This window comes from Arthrobotrys flagrans (assembly GCF_004000055.1).
Source record: "Arthrobotrys flagrans strain CBS H-5679 chromosome Unknown unitig_3, whole genome shotgun sequence".
NCBI lineage: Eukaryota > Fungi > Ascomycota > Orbiliomycetes > Orbiliales > Orbiliaceae > Arthrobotrys > Arthrobotrys flagrans.
Window position 1 is genome coordinate 4892963 of NW_027137547.1, and position 13320 is coordinate 4906282.

At 46.3% G+C, this 13320-nt stretch overlaps 3 protein-coding genes across 3 annotated transcripts; 2 read left to right on the top strand and 1 right to left on the bottom strand.

The window, feature by feature from the left end:
* Positions 1-1253: 1253 nt before the first annotated feature.
* DFL_002822 (uncharacterized protein) lies at positions 1254-4722 on the bottom strand (the record flags this gene model as incomplete). The annotated part of the gene is made up of 4 exons (XM_067631666.1): positions 1254-1679; positions 1742-3763; positions 3820-4520; positions 4584-4722. 4 exons carry the CDS (start codon positions 4720-4722, stop codon positions 1254-1256), a joined length of 3288 nt encoding a protein of 1095 aa, XP_067494189.1.
* Positions 4723-7493: 2771 nt separating this feature from the next.
* On the top strand, positions 7494-8025 carry DFL_002823 (uncharacterized protein; the record flags this gene model as incomplete). Its single annotated transcript, XM_067631667.1, has 4 exons — positions 7494-7652; positions 7804-7830; positions 7893-7936; positions 8013-8025. 4 exons carry the CDS (start codon positions 7494-7496, stop codon positions 8023-8025), a joined length of 243 nt encoding a protein of 80 aa, XP_067494190.1.
* Positions 8026-8437: 412 nt separating this feature from the next.
* On the top strand, positions 8438-10601 carry DFL_002824 (uncharacterized protein; the record flags this gene model as incomplete). The annotated part of the gene is made up of 5 exons (XM_067631668.1): positions 8438-8723; positions 8809-9285; positions 9340-9652; positions 10173-10455; positions 10509-10601. The coding sequence occupies 5 exons, from the start codon at positions 8438-8440 to the stop codon at positions 10599-10601; spliced, it is 1452 nt and encodes a 483-aa protein (XP_067494191.1).
* Positions 10602-13320: the final 2719 nt, after the last annotated feature.

Consider the following 13320-nt stretch of genomic DNA (forward strand, 5'->3'; position numbering starts at 1 on the left):
GGTTTAACCGTAGGAAATGTCGAGAGATATCAACCGCGCCCAGAGCTTAGCTAAGCCACTAGCTTGTACCCCGAAACCCCTCGGGTCACCAATCCCCAGTCGTTGATGTTTGCAAAGTCGAAATTTTGGTGGAGAAACGGCATCTCAGAACCAAAGACAATAAAGTTGCCGAGCTTCGACAAGAACTTACAAGAACTCACAAGAACCCACAAGCATCAACAAGACAATATAAGCATATTCCCAAATGTGATCCAAAATTTAAGGAATAAAGCCTAGTGGTGGAAATAGCTGTTTTCAAGGCGGCGCAGTAGTCAAAATATGGAAGTCAAGAATCTTCCAAGACGGAGGAAGTTGTGGAACCAAGACGGAAGAACATCAACAAAGTATTGGTGATTTGGGTTTAAACTCCTCTTTCCCCCCATGTTCTGGGCATGAGCGAACAAGGAAAGTATATGACGTTCATCACACCGACGTCCGGATAAATCTCGCTTGGCGGCGCCACTAGGAATATTAGCTCGATCTGTCCGACAGCTTGCAGTACACAGTCGTAAACTTCGTTGAAAGTAATACCCAAGAAAACCCACGGTAGCTGTACACTCAAAGAGATAGATGCGCACTAGGTTATGAGAGACGTCGTAAATCCTTAGACCGATTTAGAAAGCTTGCGAAGAATACATGCATCGAAAGCTATAGGTTTGTGGTATTTTATGTGTTGTTTTCGACGTTGAATTTTGGAGACAGAATGTGTTGGGTACCAGTTCTCACATCGATGCCACTCGAAATTTCTTGACAATAATAACATTTGATAGTCAATATATCTAATTCCTTAGTAAAGCGGTTGATCCCATAGAGATCCGAGGAGATATTCCCGGTTTACGCAGCTCCAGGGAGATCGATGTACGGCGCCTTACAGTTACGTTTCGAATGGAGCGCTGCGACATAGATGCACCAGCGAGGTCATCAATTGCGGATGAGTGGATTCTATCGCCTTCTATCTCGGGAGAATCTGTTAACAAAAAAGAAGCAGAGGAAATATATGAGCATGGCCGGTAGAAATATATGACGATTGCCTCTTGAAAATGCAACAATCCGATACGCCGTTGATACAAGAAATGATAAACTATAAACAAAGAGCAGAGAATAAATGAAACGACGCCACCTTCAAGGCTGGTAAACGCGATCCTAAGCAAGATACCTTTTGGTTATTTCGCAGCAAGTAGTTCGCCTCCATCTTTCGATTCCAGTAAAACCGACTACCTTCGTCCATACAACGAAGATTCTGGCTTGCGCTGAGGTTTGGAACCTCCTGCCCGCGGCATTTTTCCATGTGGACGGTAGGTCTCTTCCGTCGAATACCTATCCTGGTCTCTTGTCGACATCGAGTTGTCCATGAGATTAAGTTTATTTCCCAGAGTGAATGCGAGCTCGTCATCGTCGTTGTGCAGTTGTTCGGCATCCTTCTTGAACAAGAACAGAAGATCGTTCTTGGTCAGTTTGCCTGCTTCTCCCTTCTTGAGTAAATCGCCAGAACCAAATGCTGCTTCTGCAACTTTGCGCTTTCGGTCTTGTAGCTCTTGAATTCTCGATTCTATAGTATTGTCGACCGACATTCTGTAAACCACAACATCAGAAGTTTGACCAATGCGGTGAACTCTGTCGATAGCCTGCTCTTCAACAAACTACAGCCAAAAATTTGTTAGCATAAATCAATTTCCTTAATCTAGGAGCGACAAATCCTTACCGGGTTCCAGAAGGGTTCCAGAATGACAACTCGATTGGCAGCTGTTAGATTCAACCCGAGCGCTCCACATTTCAAACTGCAAAGCAGAACCTGGCAGCTTTCTGAATTCCGTAGAGTATCCAAACTTCGTTCTCTCTCATCGTTTTTCATTTTACCATCGTACCGGACAAATCTGATACTCCTATGTTTGAGGAAAGGCTCGATCATATCGAGCATGGAAGTGAATGCTGAAAATACGATCGTCTTGTTGTTGTCGGCGACTTCCTGCTTGAGAATTTTCATCAAGTTGCGGATTTTCGCTGACGCGAACGAATTTGAAGGATCAGGCTCTTCGACGTCGGACTCGTACTCGCTATCAGAACTGTTAAGCGTGATACCGCTGGGTTCTTCGATTACAGATTCGAATTCGTCGGATTCCTCGCCCTCGGACTCGATAGCCTCGTCATCCAGGTAGCCGTTTTGATCAACTCCCCGACTGCCTTCCTCTTCTCCTTCCTCCTCTTCATCGTCCTCTTCATCTTCCTCCTCGTCTTCGTCATCTTCCTCAGATTCATCAGAATATTCATCAATCTCAACTTGGGCCTTTTTCCTGGGCGCTGGCTTTTCTTCCTCTTGGCCCTCTTCTTCGTCGTCTGAATCGAGAATTACGCGACGATTGTTTCGCTCCTTGGGTTTTGAGTTCTCTCTTTTCTTGTCTGCCTTGTCCTCGACAGTAACCTTTCCGAGGCCACTAATTAAATCATCTAGATCATTTCCTGCGTTCGTTTCTAGCGCCCTTTCTCGGCGCTGCTTGTGCAAGGACGCCCGCCTCTCTTTGAACTTCTTATTCAGATATCCCAACTCATCTCGGCAAGACTCGCAGTGAGTTAGGCCTTGTTTAATCTCGATTTTGGAAAGCTCAATCTGACAGAGTTCGCACGGTTTGTTGTCAAGATTCATGCCACCCATTATATCTGCAAGACTGTCGATCTCCCCTACTGAATCTTCATCTACCAATCTAGAGACCCTGGATCCCTGCGACGCTTTTTTCGGCGTTTTGGTGCTAGTGAAGACTCGCTCCTTGTCCTCCGTCAGTTTTCCCGCGAGCAAATGTGGATGATTGCAAGCTTGGCGTAGCCGTGTCATGATAACCAAAACGCCAGCCATGCCATGTTTCTTGTTCCCAAATAAAAGATCATTCAAACGGTCATCCATTCGCGATTCGAGACGCTGGTAAAACTTCTCTTCGTCATTATCGAAGGAACAAGATACTGTCTTGACGCTACGTTTTACCATGTTGAGCTTCAGAGTTTTCTCATTCTTTGCACCAGGTTTGGCGGGCTCTTTAGCCTTCTTCGGGTCCTTCTTTTCATCGGAAGCAGCCTGAAGAACAGCTTTTGTACGTCGCAGCATAATGGAGCCAAGTAACGCTCGAATACGCTTGAGAGCTAGTCCTGCTTTGTTACTAGTCAGTAGACGAGTGATATCTTGCTTCCATTTTCCCTTATCCGCGTATGGGTCAACTCGAAGGAAACGAATCAAACTTTGGAGCTCGTCGACGTTGTTCTGAAGAGGGGTTCCAGTGAGGCACCAGCGGTAGTGAGATTTGAGAGCATAACAGGCGATGGTGCTCTTTGCCAAGTGATTTTTGATCGTATGGGCTTCGTCAATGATGACTCTCCACCACTTCACATCCAAACAGCCGATGAGAGCATCCGGAACGCTGTCTTTATGCTCGCTGACAAGGACTTGGGGTGTCGTGACGACAACATCATACGCCTTGAGGTCCTTTCCGGATCTCGTTCGTGCAGGGCCATGGTGGACCAGGACTCTGAAGCGGCCATCGGTTTTGTCCTTAATTTCTTTCTCCCACTGTTTGATCAGAGCCAACGGGGCAACTATCAAGGTTCCTCTGTGGGTATCAGAATGAATTTTGTGTTCCTTAAGGTATTTTTCTCGTTCTTCCGTGGAATGGGTTTTGCTGGAGGGCATAGGGTTAGAAAGGAGTAAAGATATCGATTGAATGGTTTTACCCAAACCCATCTATGTGACGTAGTCAGCAATCTAAGCCCGAAGCTTATGTGGTGGTTTCTGCTTACATCATCGGCCAAAATACCCCCTTTGACTTTGCTATCCTCTTGTTTTAAAAGCCAAGCCAAACCACGAATCTGATGTGGAAGAAGAGTAATGGTAAGACCGTCAACATGACCATCCTCCTCTTCTTCTTCCTCTTCCTCCTCCTCTGCAGCAGCAGCGGCCTCTGCAGCCTTCTTCCTAGCTCGAGTCCTCCTGCTTGGCGGTTCATCGTTGATATTTTCAAGCAAGTCTTTAAGACTATCCATAGCAGCCTTCGAATCCATGTAATCTGTAGCATCGTAGGCATAGCCATCCGAAGTGAACGTAGTTCCCTTTCCAGCCTTCGCCCAAGAGCTTCCAATCATTCCAGTCGCAGGTCTCATAGGGGCAGCCCATCGGGACAAATCGTCCATTGCCCGACTCCCTTGAGAGCTCGATGACGATTGAGCAGCCCGAGCATAGGGGTCGAACGAGGTTGGCTGATATTGTTTGTGGCTTGACCCACCACTAAATTTCGAGTTTGTAGTCGGGAACAACTGCCGGGCAGGGTTTTGAGTCGGTGGTGGCCGTTTGAATGGGCCTTGTATATCTGGAGAAGAGTCTAGCGATATAACAGCTGGCGGCGAGTCCACATTTATAGGCGCCTGGGCACTACCCGCTTTTTGACGCCACGTAGGGTCACTTGGGCGCAATATTGAAGGATCGTTCCATGCCAGTGGTGGTCCTAGAAGAGGAAGACCTGATCAGCATCTCGTTTGTAAGAGCAAGTCACTGCGTGTAAACCAACCATTTCCGCCTTTACCTCTCCCCATAGCACCAGATATTCCAGCTGGGCCTTTCAGAGGAGTTGTCTCGCCGAATTTTGGGGCATCCCGAGATCCCAGCGTGTTCTTCGGGTTGTAGCGTCCGTCCGGTATCCCAGACATCTTCGATCTGATATCGTGACAATAAATTCAATGCAATTAAGCAGAGCTGGAGCGTTGATGAATGATAGTAATTCTACACTATCGATTAAACTACCGCCAACTATAGCGTAGGTTATAAGAAAGTGACGAGATTTTGATGCGTCGATATCTGATTGACAGCCTTGAAGAACTTGAAGCCGTGGGATATAGAGAATACAGAGAGGTCCCGAGAACAATTACTAGGATGCAAAACTCGTGAAATAAAGCGGGGCCAAGATAAAGTCGCGTAAATCAAGCCGCGTAGTTCCAGACAAATGAGGGGCCGTATCCCTGGTGATAGATACTGCTAGCAAGCCGCTGTGTTTGTTGCTGGACCCACGCTAACTTGAAGCCAATTGTCATGGGCAACGTATGTAGACTTCAGCCACACACACACACACACACACTTGCCACATTTGCGCCACATAGATTATCGTCAACCCCTGCTGAATAACATCAACACAAAAGCCTGCAAAATCTCCTTTTCACATTTGTGCTACCTTGATTTGCTTTCGAAAACCACATACAAAGTTTTTAGTTAGCCTGCAGACTATGACCCTATGACTAATTTTATGTCCAAAACTTCGAACCATTCCCAGTTTTTAGAGGGTCCATTGAGGGTCCGTAGGGTCCAGCTTAGGATCGACATCCACTGATCGTACATACAGCTAGCTTGAACAACAAATTTGGCGATATGGAAAGCTCCGAGGCAGGGTTCCACCGAGCCGATTTGCCTACAAACGACGATTCGCGACGACAATATGACAATGGGCTATTCTGGGATCAATTTTGACTAGCTAATGCAGCCCGACCCAATTCATGTGCAGCACATGCTAAGAAGTTATTATATTTCTCAGCGCTCTTAATTGCAATGATTCTATAGCCATGTATAATGTTGGAAGTTATCGAGATCTCGCATGAGCCCAGCTCAGATATCGGGTCGTATTGAGGACATATTCTACGTCTTGTCGCGCGATAATCTAGTCAAGCCTTAATTCAGATTCCCATGTTTCACGGATGCGAAAGTCGAATTTCCATTCTGAACAATCAGGGCAACTTCCAAGACCCATTATGTCATACCTCAATCATGTCAAGACAAGGCAAGGTCGCCTTCTTGGGTTCTCTTCAACCGGGGGGGAAACATGGCTAGAATGATTAAAGCAGGTCCCCTTAGTCTACTAAAGCAAAACTACGAATGATAAATCCAGTTTAACCTAGCCTTGAGACCACTCATCTGACGTTTCGATAAATTGAAGTCGCCCGAGAATTCGCCTTCAGGGAATAAGCCACAAAAATCACATCGCCTACTTTGTCACCTGCCTCCGAACCCTAGGCCCTATAGACCTTGTAGATCTATACCCTTAAACCGTTCTAATGGGGACGAAGACACTGACGAATGGGATGCCAAGTTTAATTTCTCGCTCGAAAGTCCATCTGTGCTTGGGAACGGAAAAAAAAAAAAAGATCGAAGCGGCCTCTAAACTTAAACGATTGATTTCCAGGCTCGTGACGTTTTCACCCCAACCTTCTTGCACCGGTCAGTATCTTCGTAAGATCTTGATCTTCCAAACCTTTTATAACTGCTTATATACGTATATACCGAATCGACATCCGGCTTCCGTATCTCATCATAGGGCGACCAATAACCGCACCTCACCTGTACCGTGCCTGCAGGAGTTAATTGAGTTTGGCGTCTTAAGCCCCGCCGTAGCTCTATCAAACCGTACGACGCTACCACCTCATAATAGTATGTAAATTGAACGGGTCAACATTGCATTAAATGTACCTACTACAGCGAATCCAGGGCAGTTTTGTATTCCATGTGGATCTCATACTTGGCGCCATGGCGACTATGTAGTCCTGCTTTTCCATGAAGAATTAAGAAACCATGCATGGATATTATCAGTTCTCGGTTGCAGATGCATGATAGCTCCCCAAGCAGGTCCCTTGAAGACCCTCTCTACCCTACTTATAGGAGCTTCATAATAGCACCCAAAGTTGAAAATACATTATCCAATAGGCCACTTGGTAACTTAAGAACTTACAACTAGCTCCTGGTAGGTCTGCCCAAGGAAGCATAGATCAACGCGAGAGGCTTGAAATACGCATTCCACTATAACCAGACTACACCGCCGCTAAGGAGCCCTATACCACAGCTCCGCCGAGAAGTGTTATTTGGTAAACGACTGTTTAATCTTATTACGACTTATTTACATCAAATTCCCTGGTCATTGTGGCTCCATAGTTGGATATAACTTCACCATCGCAAATTTAGTACATAGTACTTAGTACCTCACACAGTCTATTACCCAGAATTGACCAACATCTATATTCTGCGGCAAGGACTAGTCTTACTAGTGACTATCGAGCGATTGTACCTTGGGTGACATCATTTCGCCCGGGCTGGTTCACAGACAGCTACCAGCATCAAGAGCCCAACCAGATTTGAATCCCACCCAGCCATCGACATATTTCCCGCCGAATAAGAGAGTTGAGAAGTAATGCACGGCCTATCGACGGCGATAAGTAATGAACATTGCCTCGACGATTCGAATTCGGATATTGCATCCTGTACCAATAAGATGCGTCCACTTCCCGTGGGACAGATTCTGGGGATGAGACCACACCAAAGCCAACGATAGCAACGCCAAGTCGTTCCGTATCAGGAGGTAACTTTAATCAGGGTGGTTCGAAACAACCTTCAAGTATAGGACCTCCGGTCTTGTCAGCAAACGCAGACCCTCTTTCGCCAGATGCGACTGACCGGATCTTTCCCATATGCTCAGTGGCCGGTGTTGATGCCACTCGACAAGCCTCCCGGGCGATCAGAATCTCCCTTAGGATCAGAAAGAAGTTTTGGATTTGTCCCGCCACCACACCCCGCGACTGTCCTTAGTAGTGATGCAGGAAGCGTACGCAGTGCCCACGAGAGCATTGCATACATTCTTTCGGCCGGGCAAGCTCCTCCAGCGCAGAACGCTGGGGCGGAAGAAGGGTTCTTAACTCAAAGGTTTTCGTATCAACACACGGCCGAGGGACACATGGTCGTGACCGGTATTTCAGGGGCAGAAACTTAGCAAAGATGCGAGGGTAGACCTATACACTATCAAGGCGCGGTTCAGGGGTTTGGGGCGCTCATCGTTCTTAAGCAGGATCCGAGGGATGACTCGAAGTTAGTGTTCGAATTGCCAGCGAGGTTAGCAGCTCCAAGAAAAATCTAAAATTGTATTGTTAGAAATTCCGAATATTGACCCATTTACCTCGCCGTCTAGAATACGGGATTGATCATTGGATACTCGCCGAGAACTCTGTTTGCACTGCCTTCATTCACGAGAATCCTCTTCGATGAACAAACCGAAAATCTTCTGGACCATATTGATTTTACCGGAGAAGGAGCGGATGACTTGGCTCGGAACGGCCCGGAAGTATTTTCAATCATCGTCATAGGGCGAGATGCTCTCCAGATAAAGTTACGGTGTGCTGTTCATATTGCCACCCATGACTCAACTCTCATGCCTGCGAATTCGAACTTGAAGATGATTAGATCTTCCCGATTGCCGCTGGGGAACAACCACCACTGGAAAACACTCTCGATTCCGACCCAACAGAAGAAGAGCTTCTAGAGTCGACAACCAGCCTTAGTAAGTCATTGTAGGTCCTACGTCATACCAGACGGCGTCGAGTTGAAGCGGCTGCCATGGAAATCTTCAATATTTTGTCACAAATACAAGAACTGGCATCAGCTCCTGATTTGACCAAGTTCTTAAAAGTATTAGTCAAGGAGCTTACCGGATTCCACAGAGTGATGATATTCGACGAGGCTTGGAACGACAAGGTCGTGGCCAAGCTTGTGGATTATCGAGCAACGAAAGATTTATACAAAAGGTTGAACTTTCCAGCAAGCGATATACCAAAACAGGCACGAGAGCTTTACCGAATGAACAAAGTCAGGTTACTCTATGATCGGGATCAGACCACAGCTCGTCTTATCTGCCGAACAGCGGAAGATTTAGATATCCCACTAGACATGGCCCACGCATACCTTCGCGCGATGCCTCTAATCCACAGAGGCCAACCCTTCTGGATACATCGTTGCCTCATCAGACGACCTGCTGAAGCTCTTTGACGCCGACTTCGGGTTATTGTCAATCCACGACAAAACGAAGTTTCTCGGGCAGTTGGAAGATACACAGGAAGTTCTGGCATTAGTGGAATACTTCAGAATCAAGTGCTTTACATCTGTGGTAACAAGTCAACAACTATCGAGTACATTCCCGGATCTCAAATACCCTCCAGGATTCAAAACAATTGCCGGCGCTCTCCTTGTTCCCTTAATCGGTACTGGAAAAGACTTCATCTTTTTTTTTCAGGAAGGGTCAGTTACGGCATGTCCACTGGGCCGGCAATCCGTACGAAAAGACCCTCAAAGCGCGGCCGTACCGTACTGTGCCTATGGAAAATCCATTGAGGTCCGGAGACAAAAGGAGGCAGCCCTTCAAACTAGCCAACTTAAGAGGATCTTGCTTGCGAACGCCTCGCACGAAGGTACGTCTTTTCTAATAGGTATTTATATACCACTCTACTGACCTAAGGCCATAGTCCGAACTCCGTTAAATGCAATTATCAACTATCTTGAGATAGCCTTTGAAGGTCCACTTGATACCGAGACTTGCGAGAATCTCTCTCGATCACACTCTGCTTCAAAATCCCTTATCTATGTCATCAACGATTTGCTCGATTTGGCGAAAACGGAAGAGGGACACAATTTGATAAATTCGAGGGTTTCGATCTTTCCTCGACCGTGCGCGAAGCCACCGATGCATTTAAAGGTGACGCTGCAAGGAAAGGAATCTATTTCGAAGTCATTGAATACCCTGGGCTTCTTCAATTCATCAAAGGCGACCAATCTAAAGTACGACAGGCTGTTGCAAACTTGGCGGCTAATGCAATATCGCATACAACTACTGGCGGCGTCAAGCTGGAACTTTGGCTTTCTAGTATAGTAGAAAATCGCTGCGACATCGAGATCATAGTTCAGGATGCTGAGGTCGGAATGTCCCAAAGAAACCCGACAAGTTGTTTTGAGAGCTAGAACAGGTACAGAGTGATACGGATTATGAAGACGGCGGGTCAGACCTTCTTAGTTCTAGCACTGCCACATCAGTGGAACCCAAAGTCGAGAAGAGAATATTTAGGCCTTGCCATCGTGGCTCGAATTATCCGCAACATGGACGGACAGTTGCGCCTAAAATCAGAGGAAGGGAAAGAGCCTCGATTTTTTATCCAAATGCCCTTTACGATACCTAATGCTACTCCTGTGACCCCAGGAGATAAATCACCAATCGCATCACCCACGGGCCCAAGGCCGCACCTCAAGAATGATCCTTCTGAGCGGGCTCAAAGCCGTCCGTATTGACGAAGGAGATTCTCAGCCAGAAAGCAGATGCAAAAGTCTCAGCAGGCTCTGCTCCGGTTAGTCCCCGAGGAAGCACAGGTCAGCCAGCTGCACCCGGCAATGTACCCAAAAATAAAAAGCGGAATGCAGAAAATGTGGGCCAAAAGGAATTCTATGTCTTAGTTGCGGAAGACGACCTTGTCAATAGCAAGGTCATCAAGAAGAGACTCGAGAAACTCAGCCACCGAGTTAACCTTACCGTGAACGGAGAAGAGTGCGCGACTGTCTTTGCGGATTTTGATGTCCTTGTGGATATTCAAGTGAGTTGCGTTCCTTATGCCTTATCGTGAGACAGAACTAATAGCCCCCTTAGATGCCTACTATGGACGGCTACGCTTCTACTAAATTATTCGGAAGACTGAAACCGAGGGCAGTAGCGATACCCTTCCAGACACACATAGGGTGAATGGAAGGGTACCGATAGTCGCTGTTTCGGCCTCACTGTTAGAAAAAGAGCGGCAGACATATATCGACTGCGGTTTCGATGGGTGGATACTCAAACCCGTCGACTTCAAACGCCTAAACACTTTAATGGATGGTATAGTTAACATAGAAACCCGATTGACTTGCCTCTAGACATCTGGGCAATGGGGACGAGGCGGTTGGTTTCGTGGCTGCCCATCATCTTGAGCCTGAATGCCGCAGGTCGGTAAATTTTAGTATCGTTCCATGGGTATGCTGGTAAATAAGCTTCTTCGGAGCTAGAAATAGATGCTAAAGGCTCCTTGATTACGGGTGTATCGTCATAACCCGTGTCTTTGAACATTGTCTTTCTTTTTCTTTTTTTCCCTCTCTTTTCCTTTATTGTCTTGTTGTTGGTACCATACAAAGGTTGCAAAAACCGCAATACAGGCGTTCGTTTTAAAGGATTGTTTGGATTTTTGGTCGTTTTGATGCCCTTTGCTTTCGTATATCCGGTTTCAGAAACTGTTGCCGTCTCTTGAGTTTTGGTTTGGACGAAACGGTCTGCCGACGTTAACTACCGATTCTTCTAGGCTGCTTGCAATGCATTCTTTTCTGGTATGTATTTTTTCGACATTTTTTTTGTGTCCAGCTTTTTGATAACCCGTTACATTTTGTTCTGAGCGGGCTTTTGTGGATACCAACTTTGATTATTGTTTCATGCGGCTTCTTTGTTACTCTACTTTCCACCTCTAATTTCGATGAGGCAAATTCCGGTCGGCCTGGTGGATGCCGCGATAGCGGTGTAGTCGACATATACGTAGTCTTCTACAAATTGAGACTAGATGTGGTGTGTACCTACTTGGATGTATATAAGATGCTAGGCGGTGGAAAATGATATTCAAGAACGGACTTAGTCGGCCACAAGCTTCGACTCGGCCTGCCTTGAATGTGGCCTAGTCAATAAGATCGAAAAATTTGCATTCCGATTCTTTTCTCTCTATCTACTCCGCGTTCCGTGTAATAGGCAGCATCCTTAACCGAAGTTTGACATTTTAGACGACCCGCTCGAGCTCGCTATGCGGCCTGATCCCGATTGACTTTCCGGACAATCTTTCTGGGCATTCAAAAGTGGAGACCGAAAACCTTTTAACGTCTCTTGATATTTGAGGCCCGTGAGTTGAAGAATTTTCCGGCTTGTTCCTTCAATCATTCTAGTTGATGCAATCCTGTTGTCAATGTCCTCGCATCTATTAAACCGTCCCAAGCCATGCATTACAGACATGTTTTCGATTTCCAACAAAGCACTCCGTGTTGCAGCTGTGGGTGATGGGTCTAGGCAAGGACCCTTGCGTATTGCTGCCGCCTGACCTTGGCCAGCCTTGCATTGTGAGGTTTTCGGGACACTGTACAGGGTCGAGGCCTTGTCAGCCATGTGATGTTGATACTGAAGGGTGATATCAGCCATTAACAAACATGACATCTTGGGAATTGAGCCAATTTAACGGTGGCTCGGACTTCCTACCGACGCAATAGAAGACCGGGTTTCTCTGATATCATGATTGCGATTGCAATCGCGATCGACTAAGATTGCTCATATCTTGCCATCAATTGTAACTTTGGGGACAACGAGTTTTTCGGGATGTCATGATTTTGGAGGGTATGATGTTTCAATTGCTTTCGTAAATTCAACTTTGGCCTTGCGAACCGCTTCCCCCGACAGGACTTGTTGGATCTTCAAAGCGCTAAAACATCAACATCAATGTAACTCGGATTGAGGAATTATCGAAGGGACCAAGTTTCGTAAATATTGCCTTGGCCCGACCGTCGACATCTGAAAACGGTCCCAATTGAGACATTTCAATGCGAATATTCATGCATATGAAGGCCATTGTACATAACTTCCAACGATCTACCAACATTATATCACGACCCTCCAAGTACCAGCCTCGCACTAGCATGGATCTTCGGTTTAAGTGTGTGGAAGTTTCTCCCGCAACTCGCACAGACCCGAATTATGGTTCCTTAATCCTAAGAAATTTGGGATAGGAGATCCTTATCTCTGGGAGATACCGTTGGATTCATACGTATGCAAAGGAACCAACGTTTGTTGTGGCTTTTGGTGGTGTTGGTTTTTCTTCTTCTTCTTCTGCTTCTTCCAAAGCTTTGATAATGTCTTTCGACTACGTTTTACTAGCAAGGCGCTATGGCTGCGGCCGGCTTTTGAGGTTCCCATGGCTTTAATGCAACGTCTTTGCTGGGGGGTTTTGCCTCTGCGGATAGAAGTTGGTCAACGATTTGGCAGTATCTGTTTTTTTTTAGCCCTTTCGCTTGGAAAACGATTAAAGCCTCATGAGCTCGAGCTCATGTTCAAGGTTATCATGTTCGTGTTGCCGGTATTTCCGTTGACTGACCACTTCATCGACTCGGCGTTTCTTATTCGCCGTAGATAGTATCGGGTGCGTATGCCGAAACTGGTAATTTTTGATGTCTATGTTTCGACGTCCGACATGTGGGCGTGCATAGACGTGCAAGCAGGCTCTTGTACGTAGGTATCAAGAAAAAAAATTCATTCATCGACATGAAAAAGCACCAGAAGGATCCTAAATTTCTTCCCCCCAGGCATCTCCTTATCAAATCACATTATAATAACAAAATTCCTGTCCGTCTCAATTTAGATGTAGGAAATGTGACTTTTTTTCCCTCTGGGATATATCCCTTGG